The following is an 18,111-nucleotide window of genomic DNA, read 5'->3' as shown; positions in this document are numbered from 1 at the left end:
GATCCGTTGTGAGATCACAGCGGCACACATCTCTGAAGCAGACCTACATTTCAAATATTACTACAAATGACTAAATGGTATTGAAGACTAAAACAGTGCATTTATTCCTATTTATCTGTAAGCCATTATTTTACATTGAGTTTTTGAAGAATATTTCAATTCAGCTGCGTTTATTTGGATTTGTTTGACTGCGAGAACTCAGACAGGAGTAACCCAGGGATATTTCCGCTTTCCCAGAATGGAATCGACTAAATCAAAATTCAAAATTGACACACCGATCGATAAAAGCCAGTAGCCATTAAAGACTGAACACTCAGTTTGCTTCCTCGCTAATGACATGCCTATGTCTGTGATACCTCTCAGTTTATTCTCCGTGCTTGAAATATGGGTATCTATTAAGCAGCAAAGTGAGTTGAAGGGCTGTTTTTGTGAGTAGGACAAGCTGTAAAGTAGGAGAAGGCATATGGAGGAATGAGGCGGCATTATTATTGCTGCATAATGGCTTTGCACAAGTCATACAACTTCATATATTTCAGATATATATATGTTATTTACCAGTTGAGAGGTCCGTATCGTGAAATACCGTGACCGAGGTCAGTATTCAAGGCCGAGGTCACGGTATTTCACCATACGGACCGACCTTAAGCTGGTAAATAATATATTTATTTTTTTCTTTACCAAACTCTAACAGAAAACGAGAGCGCCCGAAAGGGAAAACCAAGCCGAGCCGCCATTTTGAATCCTCATTCACGGCTGTAATGCAAATGGCTTCCTCCTCGGTATACAAGTGCACTTCCATGGCAGGAAAAAACTACATTTTGCCTCCTATGTAGTCCCCTATTTATACAAAATTGAGTCATTCAGGATTCAGCCATGTTTTTGCTCAGCGTTAGCAACAGTTACAGGTTTTTAGCTTTCTCCTGAAATGTTTTCTTTTATTTCTTCTTCCTCAGGGGAGTAAAACTCGCTTTCGCCGTGAAGACTGTCGTTATCGCTGTCCATGCTGTAAAATTAATGCTATTCTCCTGAGAAATGCTGGCAAAAATTTATAAGATTTTTGATAATCTTATAAATAAATCTTACAAAAAAAAGATAAATGTTGACAAAAAAATTCCACTATGTTTGTTGTTGTTGTGAACGAGTGAGTCGCCAGAGGTCCGTAACCGGGGTCAGTAACTGGGGTCTGTACCGTAGGATACGGACCCGCTCGCCAGCCAATCAGAGCGCAGGATTTGGACCGCGAAAAAAATAAATAGAGGATATTACACGGTGGCATGAAGATATGAAGTTTCTCTTCGAGTGGTGAATGTATATTTCACGAGTGAGCGAAGCAAACGAGTGATTATATTTTTCAACACGACAAGATAAACTTCATGCCACCGTGTAATGGTCTTTATATTATATGGACACGTCCACAAAAAATAATACGTAATTTAATCAAAAGAATTTAAATTTTGAACCAGGTTGCCATTTTGAAAACTCATGTCTCTTCAATCGGAAAACACTGGGAGTGACATCATTGGAGTGAAATATCAGGAATTATTATACATAGAGGACACATTTTCCATGGAATAAAAACATGTGTTGTGTTCCCTTTTAGCAGGTTTATTGATGTCATGCAATATTATCATATCGCTTATCCTCCGTGTATTACGCCACTCTCCCCAATGGAGAATGAGCATGCAATATTGTTACAATATTGCACGTTGTCAAGACAACACGATGTCACACATCGGAGCTCGTGCGAAGATCCAATGATAAAATGTTTCTGCTGCAAATGTGCACAATCATTTCTTTGTCGGCTGGGAGAGAGAGAGAAGACGGGGTTAATTCAGTGCTCGGATTAAGCACTCGTTAAATAAACTGAAACCAAAGACACTGAATACCCGAAAGGCTACCAAAACTTCATTATATATTCTTCATGCATATTTACAAGAGAAAAACATATCAATGGACATCAAAAAACTGGAAAAGCGACACATTGGAGATGTAAAACTTCCACGCTAACCAGTGACTGTGACAGTTTGTAAACAAACATGGCCGCCAGGTTTGCTTTGTTAAAGCAGAAAATTTTGAGAGAAATTTGGCTGCCAGGTCGCTCCATTGTGTTTATTATTATATTGTTTATCAAAACAATTCATCTGTTCCCTCACAAGTGATGTATAGAGATTTACGTCACGGTTTTGGTTCTCCATGTCCCGGATGGAGCTCGTATGAAAAATACGAGTGGCATATTTCCAAGTAAAACCCTCATGTCCATATAATACAACTTTATTATTTTAAGCATGCATCAATCCTCCTTTACACACACACACACACACACACACACACACACACACACACACACACACACACAGTGGTGTGAAAAAGTGTTTGCCCCCTTCCTGATTTCTTATTTTTTTTGCGTTTGTCACACTTAAATGTGTAGTGGTTAGCGCTGTCGCCTCACAGCAAGGTTGTCCGCGTGGGTTTCCTCCGGGTGCTCCGGTTTCCCCCACAGTCCAAAGACATGCAGGTTAGGTTAACTGGTGACTCTAAATTGACCGTAGGTGTGAATGTGAGTGTGAATGGTTGTCTGTGTCTATGTGTCGGCCCTGTGATGACCTGGCGACTTGTCCAGGGTGTACCCCGCCTTTCGCCCGTAGTCAGCTGGGATAGGCTCCAGCTTGCCTGCAACCCTGTAGAACAGGATAAAGCGGCTACAGATAATGAGATGAGATGACAAAGATAACACAAGTAAACACAAAATGCAGTTTTTAAATGAAGGTTTTTATTATTAAGGGAAAAAAAATCCAAACCTACATGACCCTGAGTGAAAAAGTGATTGCCCCTAAACCTAATAACTGGTTGGGCCACCCTTAGCAGCAATAACTGCAATCAAGCGTTTGCGCAATGAGTCTTTTACAGCGCTGTGGAGGAATTTTGGGCCGCTCATCTTTGATTCCACTCATCCATCCATCCATCCATCCATCCATCCATATATATATATATATATATATATATATATATATATATATATATATATATATACATACAAAATACTGATATCAGAGGTCTGAGAATCAGTAGTAACCAGTGAGAAACCGGTTTCTGAGAAAGTTGTGAGAAACCTCAGAGGCATGATGCCATTTTGTGTCCCAAAACTATTGCCACAAGGGAATAGTTGGAAGTACATAGGTAATTGTCTAGAATGTCTTTGTGTACTGTTGCTTTAAGAATTCCTCTCTTTAGAACAATCTCATCGTACATGGCTTCTAGCGAACTGGGTGCTACGCGCCTCATCGGCTATCAGCTCGTATGACTCAATTTCATGGAACAACTGTTAATTACATCAAGGAAGTTTTATATAAGACATAATAAAATAAAAAAAAAATTTAAATGTCGTTAAGCTAAATGCAGTTTAACTCTATTGATCACAAATATTACATTTGCACAATGAAGAGATGAAGCAAGACGTAAAGCTCTCTTGCACCGCTATTAGTTACTAGTTTAACTGTATTATGGGTAATGTAGTTAACTGTTAACCAAAGTGAAAGCAGATTGATGTGTTGATGAAAGAATAAAAAAAACAATACTTATAATTAAAAAATTTCCCCCCTAATATTAAAGCCAGACGGCCTTTCAATTTCATAAAATCGGTGAAATTTAGTTCCCTCTGAAATGTAGTCATTGTGATATATGTTTGTGTAATATCTTAAAAAAAACGGACCATTCAATGGCGGGGAAGTTATTTAATTTGAGCAAATAATGTGCATGAAATTGCTTGCTTTGTGCAGTCAAGCAGACAGAGGAGGTCCATGTGCGCATGCGCAGGTTTATTCCTCTTCTTTTCCTTCTTCTTTTGGGTTTTACGGCAGCTGGCATCCACAGTGTTGCATTACTGCCATCTACAGGTTTACCTTGACTGTGCACTGACAGCTGCATCATTCTGTCGCTAAACGAACAGTTGATCACACCGAGGCGCTCGCTGACCGCCGATGTTTATTAGTTTGGTCCTGCGTTTCCTTTCCTTCGCCTATAACATAACGTCTTTTCTCACTTTCCGTTACTGTAGTCGGTCTTTCACGTTTCATTCGCACACTCACGTCCTCCATTTTTCTCTCCTGTTTCAAATTTATATCCCACAATACCTTGCGCGAATGGGGAAAGCCCACCATGTGATGCATGACATAGTATCTTGTGTTGCATCATGGTGAAGAAGGAAAAAATAGCGGAGAATTTAGGGCCACGTGGCTGTAAATTCATTAATTGTTCTATTAAAAAAAAAAACGAATAAAATTGGAAGTCTGTGATTCAAATTCAGGAGCTTTCATTCCACTAAACAAAAATGATTGGGTGTCGGGGAAAGTTCTTTTTATGACCTACACTTAAAATCTGAAAGGCAGTCTCCTTTTAATTGGTATTCAAATTGTCCCCCCTCGAAGTCTGGCTCTATCATGACTTCATATTTCATTTCACTGATGATGTTAATTTCCTTGACACAGGTCGTCTTAGATATGACCTTTGGTGGTGGAGGTCACAGCAAGGCCATCCTGAGGTCTGTGCCAGGTGTGACCTTGGTGGCTGTGGATCGAGATCCTGTGGCGTTTGGCTTTGCGCAGCAGCTGGCAGAGGAATACCCGTGAGTAGTAGTAGTTGTTTTTTCCCATCTCTTTAAATGTTTTGCTTGTTAAATTTACGTCTTCTGTTACTTTTTGGTGTCGTAATGAACATACAATACCGTATTTTGGACAAATCTATAATTATAACAGTCAACTCTATCGCCATGGCTCAAATTATGAATTGTTTGTTTTTCATATATTCAGTTAAGAGAGCTGAGCTTCCATCCTTAAATGCTAAACAATCACTGTGCCGCAGCGCTGATGGCTGTAGATAGCTCTGTTAGTTTGAAGCTGCTGAGAACTTGATTAAAAGTGGAGCGGGAAGAGCGGAGCTGCTGTTTGTGCATTCAACATTGGCATTGCATTTATCTTCTTTACTGAAGATAGACGGACCATAAGTCTTTTCCCCGTCTTCACGCCCACCCGAAGTCTTCTTCCATCTTCCGTATGTATCACTTAACTAGCAGGCAGGGCTGCTGTGTTTGCAGAGATTCAGAAACCCCACTCACACCCACACTCAGGAGAGAAGCCTCGATGCCTCATTTGTCAATGTGGGCCTAAGGCTTCAGTGACAGGGAGAGACGCTGCCACCCACGCAGGTTCTCCCTGCCTTCAGCTCGGGGGAGAGGAGGATGATGAGAGAGAGAGAGAGAGAGAGAGAGAGAGAGAGAGAGAGAGAATGGGACGAGAGCTGGCAAGAGAGAAATAGTGGTTAATAAAGGGGAGACAAGAAAGAGAAGGCGTTGAGCCTCGTGCGAGCGAGGGAGTATATGAGGGTGGATGGAAATGAGATGTTCCTGATTGTGCAGCGTGGGTAGAGAGCCTTCTCTTACGTCGATGCCGGGGAAACCTGTCTCAGGGGAACTGCTGCAGCTCCAGGAACACGTGAAACAAGCCAGAAGGAGGGGGAGAGATGAGAGAAGATTATGACAAGGTGTTCCATCAGCAGCTATGTATACCGTGACAATCAGGCCTCAGACTCCCACTCAGGCACCGAGTGAGAGGAGCTGAGGAGAACGAGGAACTAGTGAACGCACGCAGGCCTGTGTTCCACAGCCCACACAGCTCAGTGTTCTTCTTCTCTTCTTTTCCCTCTCATTCTCTTCCCTCTCCTTCTCTTCTTTTCTCTTCCCTCTACTTCTCTTCTCTTCTCTCCTCTTCTTTCATTCTCTTCCCTTCCATCATTCATTGTATCTCTTCTCTTCTCTCCTCTTCTTTCATTCTCTTCCCTTCCATCATTCTTCTCTTCTCTTCTCTTCTCTTCTCTTCTCTTCTCTTCTCTTCTCTCTCATTCTCTTCCCTCTCATTCTCTTCTTTTCTTTTCTCTTCTTTCATTCTCTTCCCTTCCATCATTCATTGTATCTCTTCTCTTCTCTTCTCTTCTCTTCTCTTCTCTTCTCTTCTCTTCTCTTCTCTTCTCTCTCATTCTCTTCCCTCTCATTATCTTCTTTTCTTTTCTCTTCCCTTTCCTTCTCTTCTCTTCTCTTCTCTTCTCTTCTCTTCTCTTCTCTTCTCTTCTCTTCTCTTCTCTCTCATTCTCTTCTCTTCTCTTCTCTTCTCTTCTCTTCTCTTCTCTTCTCTTCTCTTCTCTTCTCTTCTCTTCTCTTCTTTCATTCTCTTCCCTTCCATCATTCATTGTATTTCTTCTCTTCTCTTCTCTTCTCTTCTCTTCTCTTCTCTTCTCTTCTCTTCCATCATTCATTGTATTTCATCTCTTCTCTTCTCTTCTCTTCTCTTCTCTTCTCTTCTCTTCTCTTCCATCATTCATTGTATTTCCTCTCATCTTTCTCTTTCCCTTTCTCTTCTTTTCCCTTGCATTCTCTTCCCTGCATGTCCCCTTTCTCATACTCTTTCATAATTTCCTTTCCTTTTCTTTCCTTTCCCCCTCCTATCCCTCTCTTTCTCTTTCTTTTTTTCCCTTTCCCTTTCATCTCTCTTTCCCCTTCTGCTTCTCTTCCCACTTCCCTTTCCTTTCCTCTTTCTTCCCACTTCTCTCTTCTCCTATCCCTGCCTATCTTTTAGCCTGCCTTCATCTCTCTTCCTTTTCCTCTTTCTTTCCCTTTCTCTCTCATATTTCCTCTTCTCTTTTCGCCTGCCCTGTTCTCTGCTTATTCACTGACATTTATCCAGGACAAAGCATCCTTTTTTGGAAATGCACAGCTTGCTAGAATTTTTACCATTTTTTTTAACATCATGTTTTTCTTAATCTTAATTAGATTCAAAAACAGTGCACACACATACGCGCACACACGCACGCACACACGTCAACTAAAATAACCGCGTCAGAGATGACAACAGTACCTTCTGTCCTGGTGCACTTCAGCAGTTACTGAGGCACGGTATATGTAGTGTGTGTGTGTGTGGTGAAGGGCCATGTTGTGTGTTTATAAATGCCACATACCAACTGTTCCAAATCACATGGCACATACACAATATATATCATATAGTTTCCAAATAAATTGAGCTACAAGACCTAAACAAGCGGTTAATGTTTTCTTAATTTTCCTTTTCCAGCAGCTCAGTTTTCCAGGGTCGGGGGAAAGAAACTTGTGAGGAACTTGTGAGAGTTGAATCTTCCAGTGGCAGACATGCTCTGTTTAAAGGCACTGCACCCAAGTCCTTTGTGTATGGCCTGTCTGTGTGCTTACTTGTGATGGTGTGTGTGTGTGCGTGCTTGACAAGACTTGTTCTGGAGATATTTTTTGCCAGCATTCCCAGGTTGAAAGCAGTCAGTCAGCTTCTTGTCTCTGACTGCAGTTCCGTAGGAGCGGTGTCCGAGCAGAGCGGTACAGAGGAAGGCTTCATGCTTGATTTCCTTCAGGAACAGCCCATCTCTCACACTCAATACGCACCAGGCTTGTAGTACTCGAGTCCAGGACTCGGACTCCAGCCCGAATCGTGTCCTAATTTTAAGGACTCGTGACTTGACTTGGACTTGAGCACTGATGACTCGGACTCGTGCATTAACTGCATTCGGACTCATAAATTGGAGACGAGGACTCTGATTTTTTCTTTATTTTCTGTAACATGCCATAATAATTTGGCGTAAGATATTTATATCTATGTTAATTTTTGTACTAATTTCATGCAAGAGTGTCACACCTGCGCACCTTGGTGTGTGCATCAGATAGACTCTCGGGCGCGCTCTGGACAGCGCGCATGTGCCAAGTGAACCTGCACCTGCACAGGATTAAAGGAGAACTGAAGGCAAATTTTTTATTATCAAAATTGTACTTATTTTATTAAATATAGGAATGTATTTTTGATCGCTGTTTTGTCGCTGCTGTAGCAAGTTATGAGTGTTTGAAATATGCTCTGTAATATATCAGTCCATATGTCAAAGCGATGGCCGTAAACGAGATTCGTTGAGACCTGTGCGAGACGTTGTAGGGCGGAAGAAAAACGTACAGCGGAAATCAAAGTGACCAACGTCTGCCAACGTTGTCAAAAGACGCGCGCGTCCTCTTTCGAATGCTGACGTAATCAAGCCGGAAGTTTTGTTTGTTTTGATAGCAATCAGGAAAGTTTTAAAAAAGTAGGCAGTAATCGTCATTTAAACTCGTTTTCGTGCAATATTTCGTTTGGAAGACAGTTTTCAAAATGGCGGCACTGACACCTGGCTGACACGTCACGTTTCGAAGTCTCGCACAAGTCTCGTGAAGATCACGCGGATAAGCGACGCCTGCCGTGGACCAAACGAACTAAATTCAACACGGCTAAAAACCGAATAGGCCGATAAGTATAATATTGAATTGCAATTAGGTGCCAATATGAGTCACGATATAAGGTTACTAAAACCGAAAACGTAATTGAATAACACGTTAATTAAGAAATAAAGCAAGTTTAAAAATGACTTCAGTTCCGCTTTAAGGTGCAATCAGCGCGCTGATATAAAAACTGTGAAAACACACTGCAAAGTATTGAGTTGCGTTTCTGACACATTACCGAGTCTTATTTCCTTGTTTGGGTTCCTGATCCGTGATTTCCTGTTTCTCGTCTTTGATTCTGCCGAGTCTACGATAGCCTGCTTGTGCCTCGCTTGACCTATTGCCTGTTTCACTGTTTTGCAATTTTGCCTGTCGTTCTGGATTGTTTACCGTCTTCACTTGTATTAATAAACACACCTTCTGCACTGACGTCCGTCTTCAAACCATCTCTGACAGAATACTTCGCACTCCCTGATAAAGAGAAGCACATTCACCTGTCAGTACGTCATGTTCAGGAACAAACTAATGTTAATGGTGCTGAAACAGCCACCATCAAATGGTGCGGTTGGAGTCTCGGACTTGACTCGGATCAATAGTGGACTCGACTCGAAATTTTTTTTATGACTTGGGCTTGAACACTGGGGACTTGAGACTGGACTCGGACTCGAGGTTTAGTGACTCGACTATAGCACTGATACACACACATGGATAAAGCTGCATCCCGGTATCTATCCAGCATGCTCGTTTGATAAGCTGCTAAAGGCAGAATCAGGAAGAGGGCAATTTCTATTTAGCCCAGCTTGCCGTAAGACTGATGAGCTGTTGCCATGGCATGGTGTCCATTGTCCACAATTCAGTTAAAGGTCCCATGGCATGGTGGTTTGTTGATGCTTTAAATGGGCTCGTGGAGGTTTCCGGATGTTATATCCGCAGCCTTTCTCGAAATGAACCCTCGGCACGTAGATATAGCCTCCTGGGAGAAAGCCCCATTTCAGCGCTTTTCCCAGTGCGTCGTTTTGCTAATGAGAAGCAGGAGGCAGGGAAGGGTAGAGGGTGGGGGCGGGTCTTATCATTAATATTCATGACATGTAAACGTGTTACCTCTGATTGGCTAACAGCACTGTGACGCTACCTCCAGTGGGTCAGAACAAGCGGATGTGGGTGTCTTACTATGGCGAGAGAGAAGGAACAAACCGCGAAGGGAAAAATACCGCGCACTGACGTCATTAAGGTGCGACGCGAGGAAATAAAATAAATTCAACAAATGTTTGGGTTTTTACTGAACAAACAAGCAAATAAAATGAACGAGTGACTTAAAAAAAGAATGTGGGTGTCTTTGTAAAAACTGTTTTGATTGGCTATTATAACAGAGCATGCTGCATGCTTTTTGGTTTTGTAGCGCAGAGTACCTGGCTAACTGCAGGAAGCGGTTAGCTGCACAGCTAATGTAGCCATTGCAAGGCTAACGTGGCACCGATTTTAAAACACGGCAAAACAACTTAACAGTTATACACTTACTTGTTCGGTGTTTGTTGCTGATGCGGCAGGGATGCTTGGTACGGACCCAGGCTTCAGTGACAGTTGATGTGCAAAACCTGCCCTGTACTGTCCCAAGTTGTGGAAACATTCCTCAGGAAAATGCTTCCGACAAACATACACCGTCTTAGGTAGACTCGACGGTGTATTATTGAAGTAAATAAAATTAAGCCACTGCGTCTTCAGGGGCTCTCCCGTCGGCAGTAAAAACAGACTCCTTTCTGTGTTGTCACATCCATGTACAGCGCAACTTCCATGTTTGGTGGCAACTTTTGAGCTGGGCGGGGCAATCCATACAGTGGGTGGGAATCCAGAGGGGGGCGTGGGGATCATCTCCCTTGCTGACGTAGGCAAGGGAAGAGTTTATCAACGTGCCGTTTTGACGCGCCATTCTCAAATGTTGGGCATAGTTTGGTTTACACATTATGAAATTTCTAGCCACTTAAGAAGGTCAGAGGAACTCATTTTAACGTTAAAAAACCTCAGAAAGTGAAAATTTCATGCCATGGGACCTTTAAATCATGTCTCCTCTGTCAATTCTCCATGGATTTCTGTTCTGGTTGTTTTATTTGAAAGAACTAGACGTTCTGCACAACACGTAGTCATTGTATTGTCAAATATTTGCTTACAAATTAGTAATTAGTTCAACTTAAGAAATTTTCTTCTGACTAGAATTGTATCTCCTCTCTCATTTATCACGCGAATTCAGTTCTGATCGATGTTTTGGGTAGCGCTTCCCTCAGGGAACAAAATTTAGTCCTTTGTTGATTGTCCTGTTGTAAACAGTTAGCCCTGGAGGTTGGTCCTCTCTCACATTGACTACGTTTACATGCACGTCCAAATCGAGCTGCTGTTGGTAATCGAGCAAAGGGTCCCAGCAGGGGTGCCAGAGAAATCCAGTCCTACATGCACAAGTGAAATCGGGCTATTGTGCAAGGTGCATTGTGCACCCGAGCCACACGGGGCGCTACACGCCCCATCGTGTTGGTACACTTTCGGTTGTCGTCATGAAGAAGAGCTATAGTGTTGCCAGATACTGCTGACGTTTTCCAGCCCAAAACATGTTCAAATCCGCTAAAATGCACTTAAAAACCCCAATCTGGCAACACTAGGTTCCGTGCTCAAGCTGTTAGGCTTTCTCTACCAGACTATGGCTACAAACTGTCCGGCGCTGACCACTGTTTTGTAAGAAAACTTATTTTGCACAATAATATTTTTCTAAAGTCCATTTTTTGCTTACAAAAAAATATTTTTTTTGCTTACAATTTAACTTATGTCTTAATAAACACACAAAAAGTTCAATTGTTTTGTTTTTATTGACATTCTTCAGATGTTGGACATATATATATATATATATATATATACACACACACAAATACAATGACTTGTTTATGTACACAATTCACAGCTATGCAACAGCTGTACAGATGTATTTGGTGATACAGTAAGTGAGCTAAATTTTAACAGTGCAAACAATGCCACAAAAAGAAAAGATTCATGCCGTTGTCATGATTCGTTGTCATGCCGACCGAGGCTGTTGTGTTTCCCGCTTGTGGTCTCGTCACTCGTCACTTCCGGAAGTAGCTCGACAACTAGCTCGATAGGGTATACATGCACAAAGTAGCTCGGCAGAAATCGCATAAACTAGGTCGTGTAGCTCGATTCCGAGAAATCAAGTTTGGTTCAATTTCAGCCGAATTAAGGTGTATACATGGCATTTTGAACTTCGATTTCAGTCGAGCAACGGCAGAAATTCGATTCTCTCTATGTGCATGTAAACGTAGTGAGTGTCACATTTCAGTTCTGTTTGATGTTTCGGTCGTCACGGTTTGGTAGCGACTACGTCCTTGACGTTCTGGGTCTGCTTTTCAGTAGGATGCACGCGTTTTATTAATGAGTAATAATCCTACAGCAGACTTGGCGCATCCAGTATACACATAACATATTCAGTTTGTCCTCTACAAGCAAACATCTCTAATCCCCCTCTGTCTGCGCTCTCTTGCTTACTGGCTGTGAGACGAGAAATGAATTTGAGGACAACATTTATAGATTGGTGTTGTCGAGGCGGTCAGGGGTCACGTTCTGTTATGCCAGCAGGAAATTGTTGCTTTTCGATTATTCAAAGTGGACACTCAAGCATGCATCCGGCTTAACAGCTTACACCGAAAAGCTCCTTTTTCATTTTTTTAACGCAAACCTGGGGACGACAAGAGACTTATTCTCAGGTTGGGTTCAGGCAATGTGTTACTGCTTTGCAAATTCATAATTCATTTTATATAATTAATTTTTTTGTGGAGAGGGGGGTATGGGGTATGGGTTGGAGTGAGAAACCTTGATGTTTTCAGCTTTGTACTAATGAATCCAGCCCAATTATGGTTCTTTCGCATTGATTTGCAATTCTGATTTGACTTCAGATCACCCTGCATTGCATGTTTTTATCAACCTTTGGGGAATGACAAGAAACTGTACCTGTATCTGACTTTTCAGAAATATAGAAATCACTCAATGTTCCTTTTTATCTCCCACTGGCCGAAAGACCTGAAGGGTGATTATGTCGTGGCGATGTCCGTCCGTTCTGAAATCAACTCCTCTCACAATTTTGGAGAAATTTCACCAAACTTGGCAAGAGGCATTATTATACGTCGGTAGTACGCGGATTGTAATTTCGTTAAATTCGGTCACATTTTACCAGAGTTGCGGCCCTTGATTAACAACCTTGTTCTTTCACAATTTCATGAAGGTATGCTCGCCTTCTGACATCAACTCCTCTCACAATTTTTGGACGAATTTCTCGAAGCTTGGCAAAAGGCTTTGTTATATGATGGTAATACGCATATTGCGATTTTAATTTCCTTTGTGAAAATTTGACCAGAGTTTTGACCCTTGATTAAATAACTTGTACTTTGACAATTTCATGAGGGTGGACATTCTTCTGAAATCAACTCCTCTCACAGTTTTTGGAGGAATTTCACCAAACTTGGCAAAAGGCTTTGTTATATGACAGTTATACGCATATCGAAATTTTGTTTAATTTGGGTAAATTTTACCAGAGTTATGCCCTTGATTATTAACAAACTTATACTTTGGCAATTTCATCAAGGTGCGCTTGCTTTCTGAAATCAACTCATCTCACAATTTTTGGAGGAATTTCACGAAACTTGACAGGATTCTTTGTTATATGTCAGTAATACACATACTGCAAATTCGTTCAATTCAGTCGCATTTTACCAGAGTTATGGCCTAGTTGCCAGTGGGGGATATTGTGCTCTCAGAGCACTCTTGTTGAAATCACTTATCAAGAGGATAAATTGAATAATAAACCATCCTGGTATAATATTTTAAAACTTGTTACTTTCAGGACAACATAACATTCAATACTGTACCTTCTGACTTTGAGAACATACTGTTTCTGAGCTAAGAGCATTTTTGTAATTGCTTAAGGTTGGGGGGGGATGCTCACAGTAAGTTAGTGCCTGTATGGGTATAAAAAGCTCTGTTTCTAAAAAGTGCACAGGAGAGGTATTTGGTTACTGCTTCATTTATTCTAAAAGTAGATGAAGTAGATGTACGACCTAGATTGGAGTCGTCAACTGGTGAGCCATGATCCAGATGCAGATCCAGCAAAGAATTTTCATGGATTGAACCAAGCACAAAAACAATAAAAATAAAAATGTCGTGTCGAACCAACGAACCTTTTCTAAATGTGAAACATTACATCTATTGTAGCAGATCCTCTGCGTAAAATTGAAGAGAAGATACATGCGCTTGTACTCAAGGTGGGGTTTAGTGGGGGTAGTTCAAGGATCCTAGTCGTACTTTCATGCAGGGATCAACACACATGAAGAAACATTTACATTACATTACTAACTACTTATTAACTGAGCAGAAGGTCCTTATGGGAAAATATCAGACCGAGGTCTTGACAGTACGGACCAAACCGTAGGCTCGGTCCCTACAAAAAGATCTCGGTCTGATATTTTCCCGTAAAGACAGAGCAAGCGAGGTTAATAAGGAGTTTATTATTTCTAAGATTTAAATAGACGGTCATTATAATGAGGCGTGACGCTGCTTTCAGTCACGTCATATTTGTAACGTAGTTGAGTCACGCATGCAGAATAAACGCCTAGCGGTTTCAAAACTGAATTTCTGTTCGCAGTTAGCGGTTTCTGAATGCTCCTTCGTTGCTCATTTTTTTTTTAATAACTCAGTGACTCTTGTTTGTTTTTTGTGAGTCAGTCGTTTTTGATTTCCAGTTCATCTTTCTTTATCGTTTTGTTTTTTGCAACATTGAAAGCCAGAGCCTTGGAACGAAAGTCTGTAATCACCCATGGGCACTACGGGAAAATACTGCCTGCCAAGGAACCAATCAGAGTGCACGATTTTACCGGAAGTAGCTTGTGCCATATAATAAATGACATTAATGGCATTTAGCAGATGTGCTTCTCCAGAACAGCGTACAACATGCCCAGAGCAGCCTGGGGAGCAATCGGGGCACTTCAGCCGTTCCTGCTGGTTCAGGGAATTGATGTTTTGGTCCCAAAGCTGCTTCTCTAACCATTAGGTCATGGCTTCCCCCATCTAAACCATAATCTAGAACAAGGTAACAACAGGCTCAGAATGGATGAGAGCAACTGAGAGAGAGAGAGAAAAAATGAACTAATGAAGAATTCTGTACAGGTGCACGCATTAGGGAACAAACCACTGATTAGAAACCAGAACAAACAAAACAAGCGAGAGCAGTGTGATCTGCACTTGAGAAGGAAATCCATGACACAGCCAATCACATGCATTTATGTACCTAACTTACCTGACCGCAAGTCATGTAAAAGGAGTTTTCACAGGCTTCTCTATATATATATATATTTTTTTTATTTACCCCCTCTGGTCTGATTTAGTAAAGTGACACATGGCTGGTTAAAAAAAATGTGTACAAAATACAACCCCGATTCCAAAAAAGTTGGGACAAAGTACAAATTGTAAATAAAAACGGAATGCAATAATTTACAAATCTCAAAAACTGATATTGTATTCGCAATAGAACATAGACAACATATCAAATGTCGAAAGAGAGACATTTTGAAATTTCATGCCAAATATTGACTCATTTGAAATTTCATGACAGCAACACATCTCAAAAAAGTTGGGACAGGGGCAATAAGAGGCTGGAAAAGTTAAAGGTACAAAAAAGGAACAGCTGGAGGACCAAATTGCAACTCGTTAGGTCAGTTGGCAATAGGTCATTAACATGACTGGGTATAAAAAGAGCATCTTGGAGTGGCAGCGGCTCTCAGAAGTAAAGATGGGAAGAGGATCACCAATCCCCCTAATTCTGCGCTGACAAATGGTGGAGCAATATCAGAAAGGAGTTCGACAGTGTAAAATTGCAAAGAGTTTGAACATATCATCTACAGTGCATAATATCATCAAAAGATTCAGAGAATCTGGAAGAATCTCTGTGCGTAAGGGTCAAGGCCGGAAAACCATACTGGGTGCCCGTGATCTTCGGGCCCTTAGACGGCACTGCATCACATACAGGCATGCTTCTGTATTGGAAATCACAAAATGGGCTCAGGAATATTTCCAGAGAACATTATCTGTGAACACAATTCACCGTGCCATCCGTCGTTGCCAGCTAAAACTCTATAGTTCAAAGAAGAAGCCGTATCTAAACATGATCCAGAAGCGCAGACGTCTTCTCTGGGCCAAGGCTCATTTAAAATGGACTGTGGCAAAGTGGAAAACTGTTCTGTGGTCAGACGAATCAAAATGTGAAGTTCTTTATGGAAATCAGGGACGCCGTGTCATTCAGACTAAAGAGGAGAAGGACGACCCAAGTTGTTATCAGCGCTCAGTTCAGAAGCCTGCATCTCTGATGGTATGGGGTTGCATTAGTGCGTGTGGCATGGGCAGCTTACACATCTGGAAAGACACCATCAATGCTGAAAGGTATATCCAGGTTCTTGAGCAACATATGCTCCCATCCAGACGACGTCTCTTTCAGGGAAGACCTTGCATTTTCCAACATGACAATGCCAAACCACATACTGCATCAATTACAGCATCATGGCTGTGTAGAAGAAGGGTCCGGGTACTGAACTGGCCAGCCTGCAGTCCAGATCTTTCACCCATAGAAAACATTTGGCGCATCATAAAACGGAATATACGACAAAAAAGACCCAAGACAGTTGAGCAACTAGAATCCTACATTAGACAAGAATGGGTTAACATTCCTATCCCTAAACTTGAGCAACTTGTCTCCTCAGTCCCCAGACGTTTACAGACTGTTGTAAAGAGAAAAGGGGATGTCTCACAGTGGTAAACATGGCCTTGTCCCAACTTTTTTTGAGATGTGTTATTGTCATGAAATTTAAAATCACCTAATTTTTCTCTTTAAATGATACATTTTCTCAGTTTAAACATTTGATATGTCATCTATGTTCTATTCTGAATAAAATATGGAATTTTGAAACTTCCACATCATTGCATTCCGTTTTTATTTACAATTTGTACTTTGTCCCAACTTTTTTTGGAATCGGGGTTGTATAACCATTTCACATGTATGGTTTATGTGTAACCATGAACTAATCACTATTATTCTATCCACATTCACTGGATATGAGCAATCTTGCGCTCTGATTGGCTACACTACTACTCGGCTATCAGCTCATATACCATGAGTAGAGAAAAACAAAATGGCGGCGCATATTGCTCAACCAACCGAGGACGAAATAAAAACTCTACTTGAAAACAAAACCCCAAAAATACAAAAAAAGCAACAAAATATGGAATGAAAGTATTTGATGGTAAGAACATTTTTATTTTTCAATAATAATAATAATAAGAAGAATTATTATTGCATTTTTCACAAATTGCTCCTGTCATTTCACCGGTTTGTTTACATTCTAAGCAGAAATGATTTTGTCGGACGTTTTGTATAAAGTTTTTATTTATCGAATTTCAAAAAATGAAAGTAAAAATGCTCTGTTTCTCAAAATCCAGTGAATGTGGATAAAATAAAACAGTTATTCCAGTCAATCTCGTCATACATGGCTTATAGCCAACACGTCGGCTATCAGCTCATGTACGACTCGATTTTGTGGAATAACTATTAAATGGATTGGCATTAAGAGGTAACTGTTGCAGTTCAGTCATGTTTAGTTGCTTATCCAGCCTTGAAACCAAGGAATTCACAAATTTTAGTTGAATTCCCCTGACCTAGGATGTTCCTGAGAAGTGAAAGATGATCTGATATTGCACAAAAAACCTTTCTCATTTTAAAACATGTCTCATATATATATACACTACCGTTCAAAAGTTTGGGGTCACTTTGAAATGTCCTTATTTTTGAAAGAAAAGCACTGTTCTTTTCAATGAAGATCACTTTAAACTAATCAGAAATCCACTCTATACATTGCTAATGTGGTAAATGACTATTCTAGCTGCAAATGTGTGGTTTTTGGTGCAATATCTCCATAGGTGTATAGAGGCCCATTTCCAGCAACTCTCACTCCAGTGTTCTAATGGTACAATGTGTTTGCTCATTGCCTCAGAAGGCTAATGGATGATTAGAAAACCCTTGTACAATCATGTTAGCACAGCTGAAAACAGTTGAGCTCTTTAGAGAAGCTATAAAACTGACCTTCCTTTGAGCAGATTGAGTTTCTGGAGCATCACATTTGTGGGGTCGATTAAATGCTCAAAATGGCCAGAAAAATGTCTTGACTATATTTTCTATTCGTTTTACAACTTATGGTGGGAAATAAAAGTGTGACTTTTCATGGAAAACACAAAATTGTCTGGGTGACCCCAAACTTTTGAACGGTAGTGTGTGTGTATATATATATATAACCCGAACATATGCTTAAAATATCCTTCTTGTTTTGACTTTGCACTGTATGCAAAATTTTGAAATGATGCCATGGAGTTAACTGTTCAAATTTTAAACGTGCTCAAATGGATGATTCATACTCAGAGGTTCTAAACTTCCCAGGTCCCTCGATATTGGCCGGAACCATTAGGCCCTTCAGCTCGAGAGACATCCAGTGGAAACTTGAGCAGAAAGCCAAGTTTTAAACTTGATCTCAGTGTGCAAAGAGTTTCTGCTTTTTTTTTTTGTTGTTGTTGTTTCTTGCGAGAACCGAGTGGGATTGAACCAGGCAAGATGCATGCTGTTCTTACCGCGCACCTTTTTCTTTCAATGACATCAGCATTGTGGGTTGCACAATTATAAATAGACCAGTCCTTTAAAGCAATTAAAATGCTTTATA

The 18,111-nt window shown here is 40.9% G+C and overlaps 1 protein-coding gene across 1 annotated transcript in view; it reads left to right on the top strand.

Annotated features, from left to right (window-relative positions):
* mettl15 (methyltransferase 15, mitochondrial 12S rRNA N4-cytidine) overlaps positions 1-18,111 on the top strand; it is a 190,079-nt gene that overhangs the window by 111,896 nt on the left and 60,072 nt on the right. Inside the window, exon 3 of the mRNA XM_060911231.1 lies at positions 4,485-4,621. Coding sequence (XP_060767214.1) covers positions 4,485-4,621 — 137 coding nt within the window. The remainder of the gene's footprint in view (positions 1-4,484; positions 4,622-18,111) is intronic.

The sequence above is a fragment of the Neoarius graeffei genome, chromosome 27, assembly GCF_027579695.1.
Source record: "Neoarius graeffei isolate fNeoGra1 chromosome 27, fNeoGra1.pri, whole genome shotgun sequence".
Classification (NCBI taxonomy): domain Eukaryota; kingdom Metazoa; phylum Chordata; class Actinopteri; order Siluriformes; family Ariidae; genus Neoarius; species Neoarius graeffei.
The sequence above is the reverse complement of the archived record's forward strand: the minus strand, read 5'-3'. Positions and strand labels throughout refer to the sequence as shown.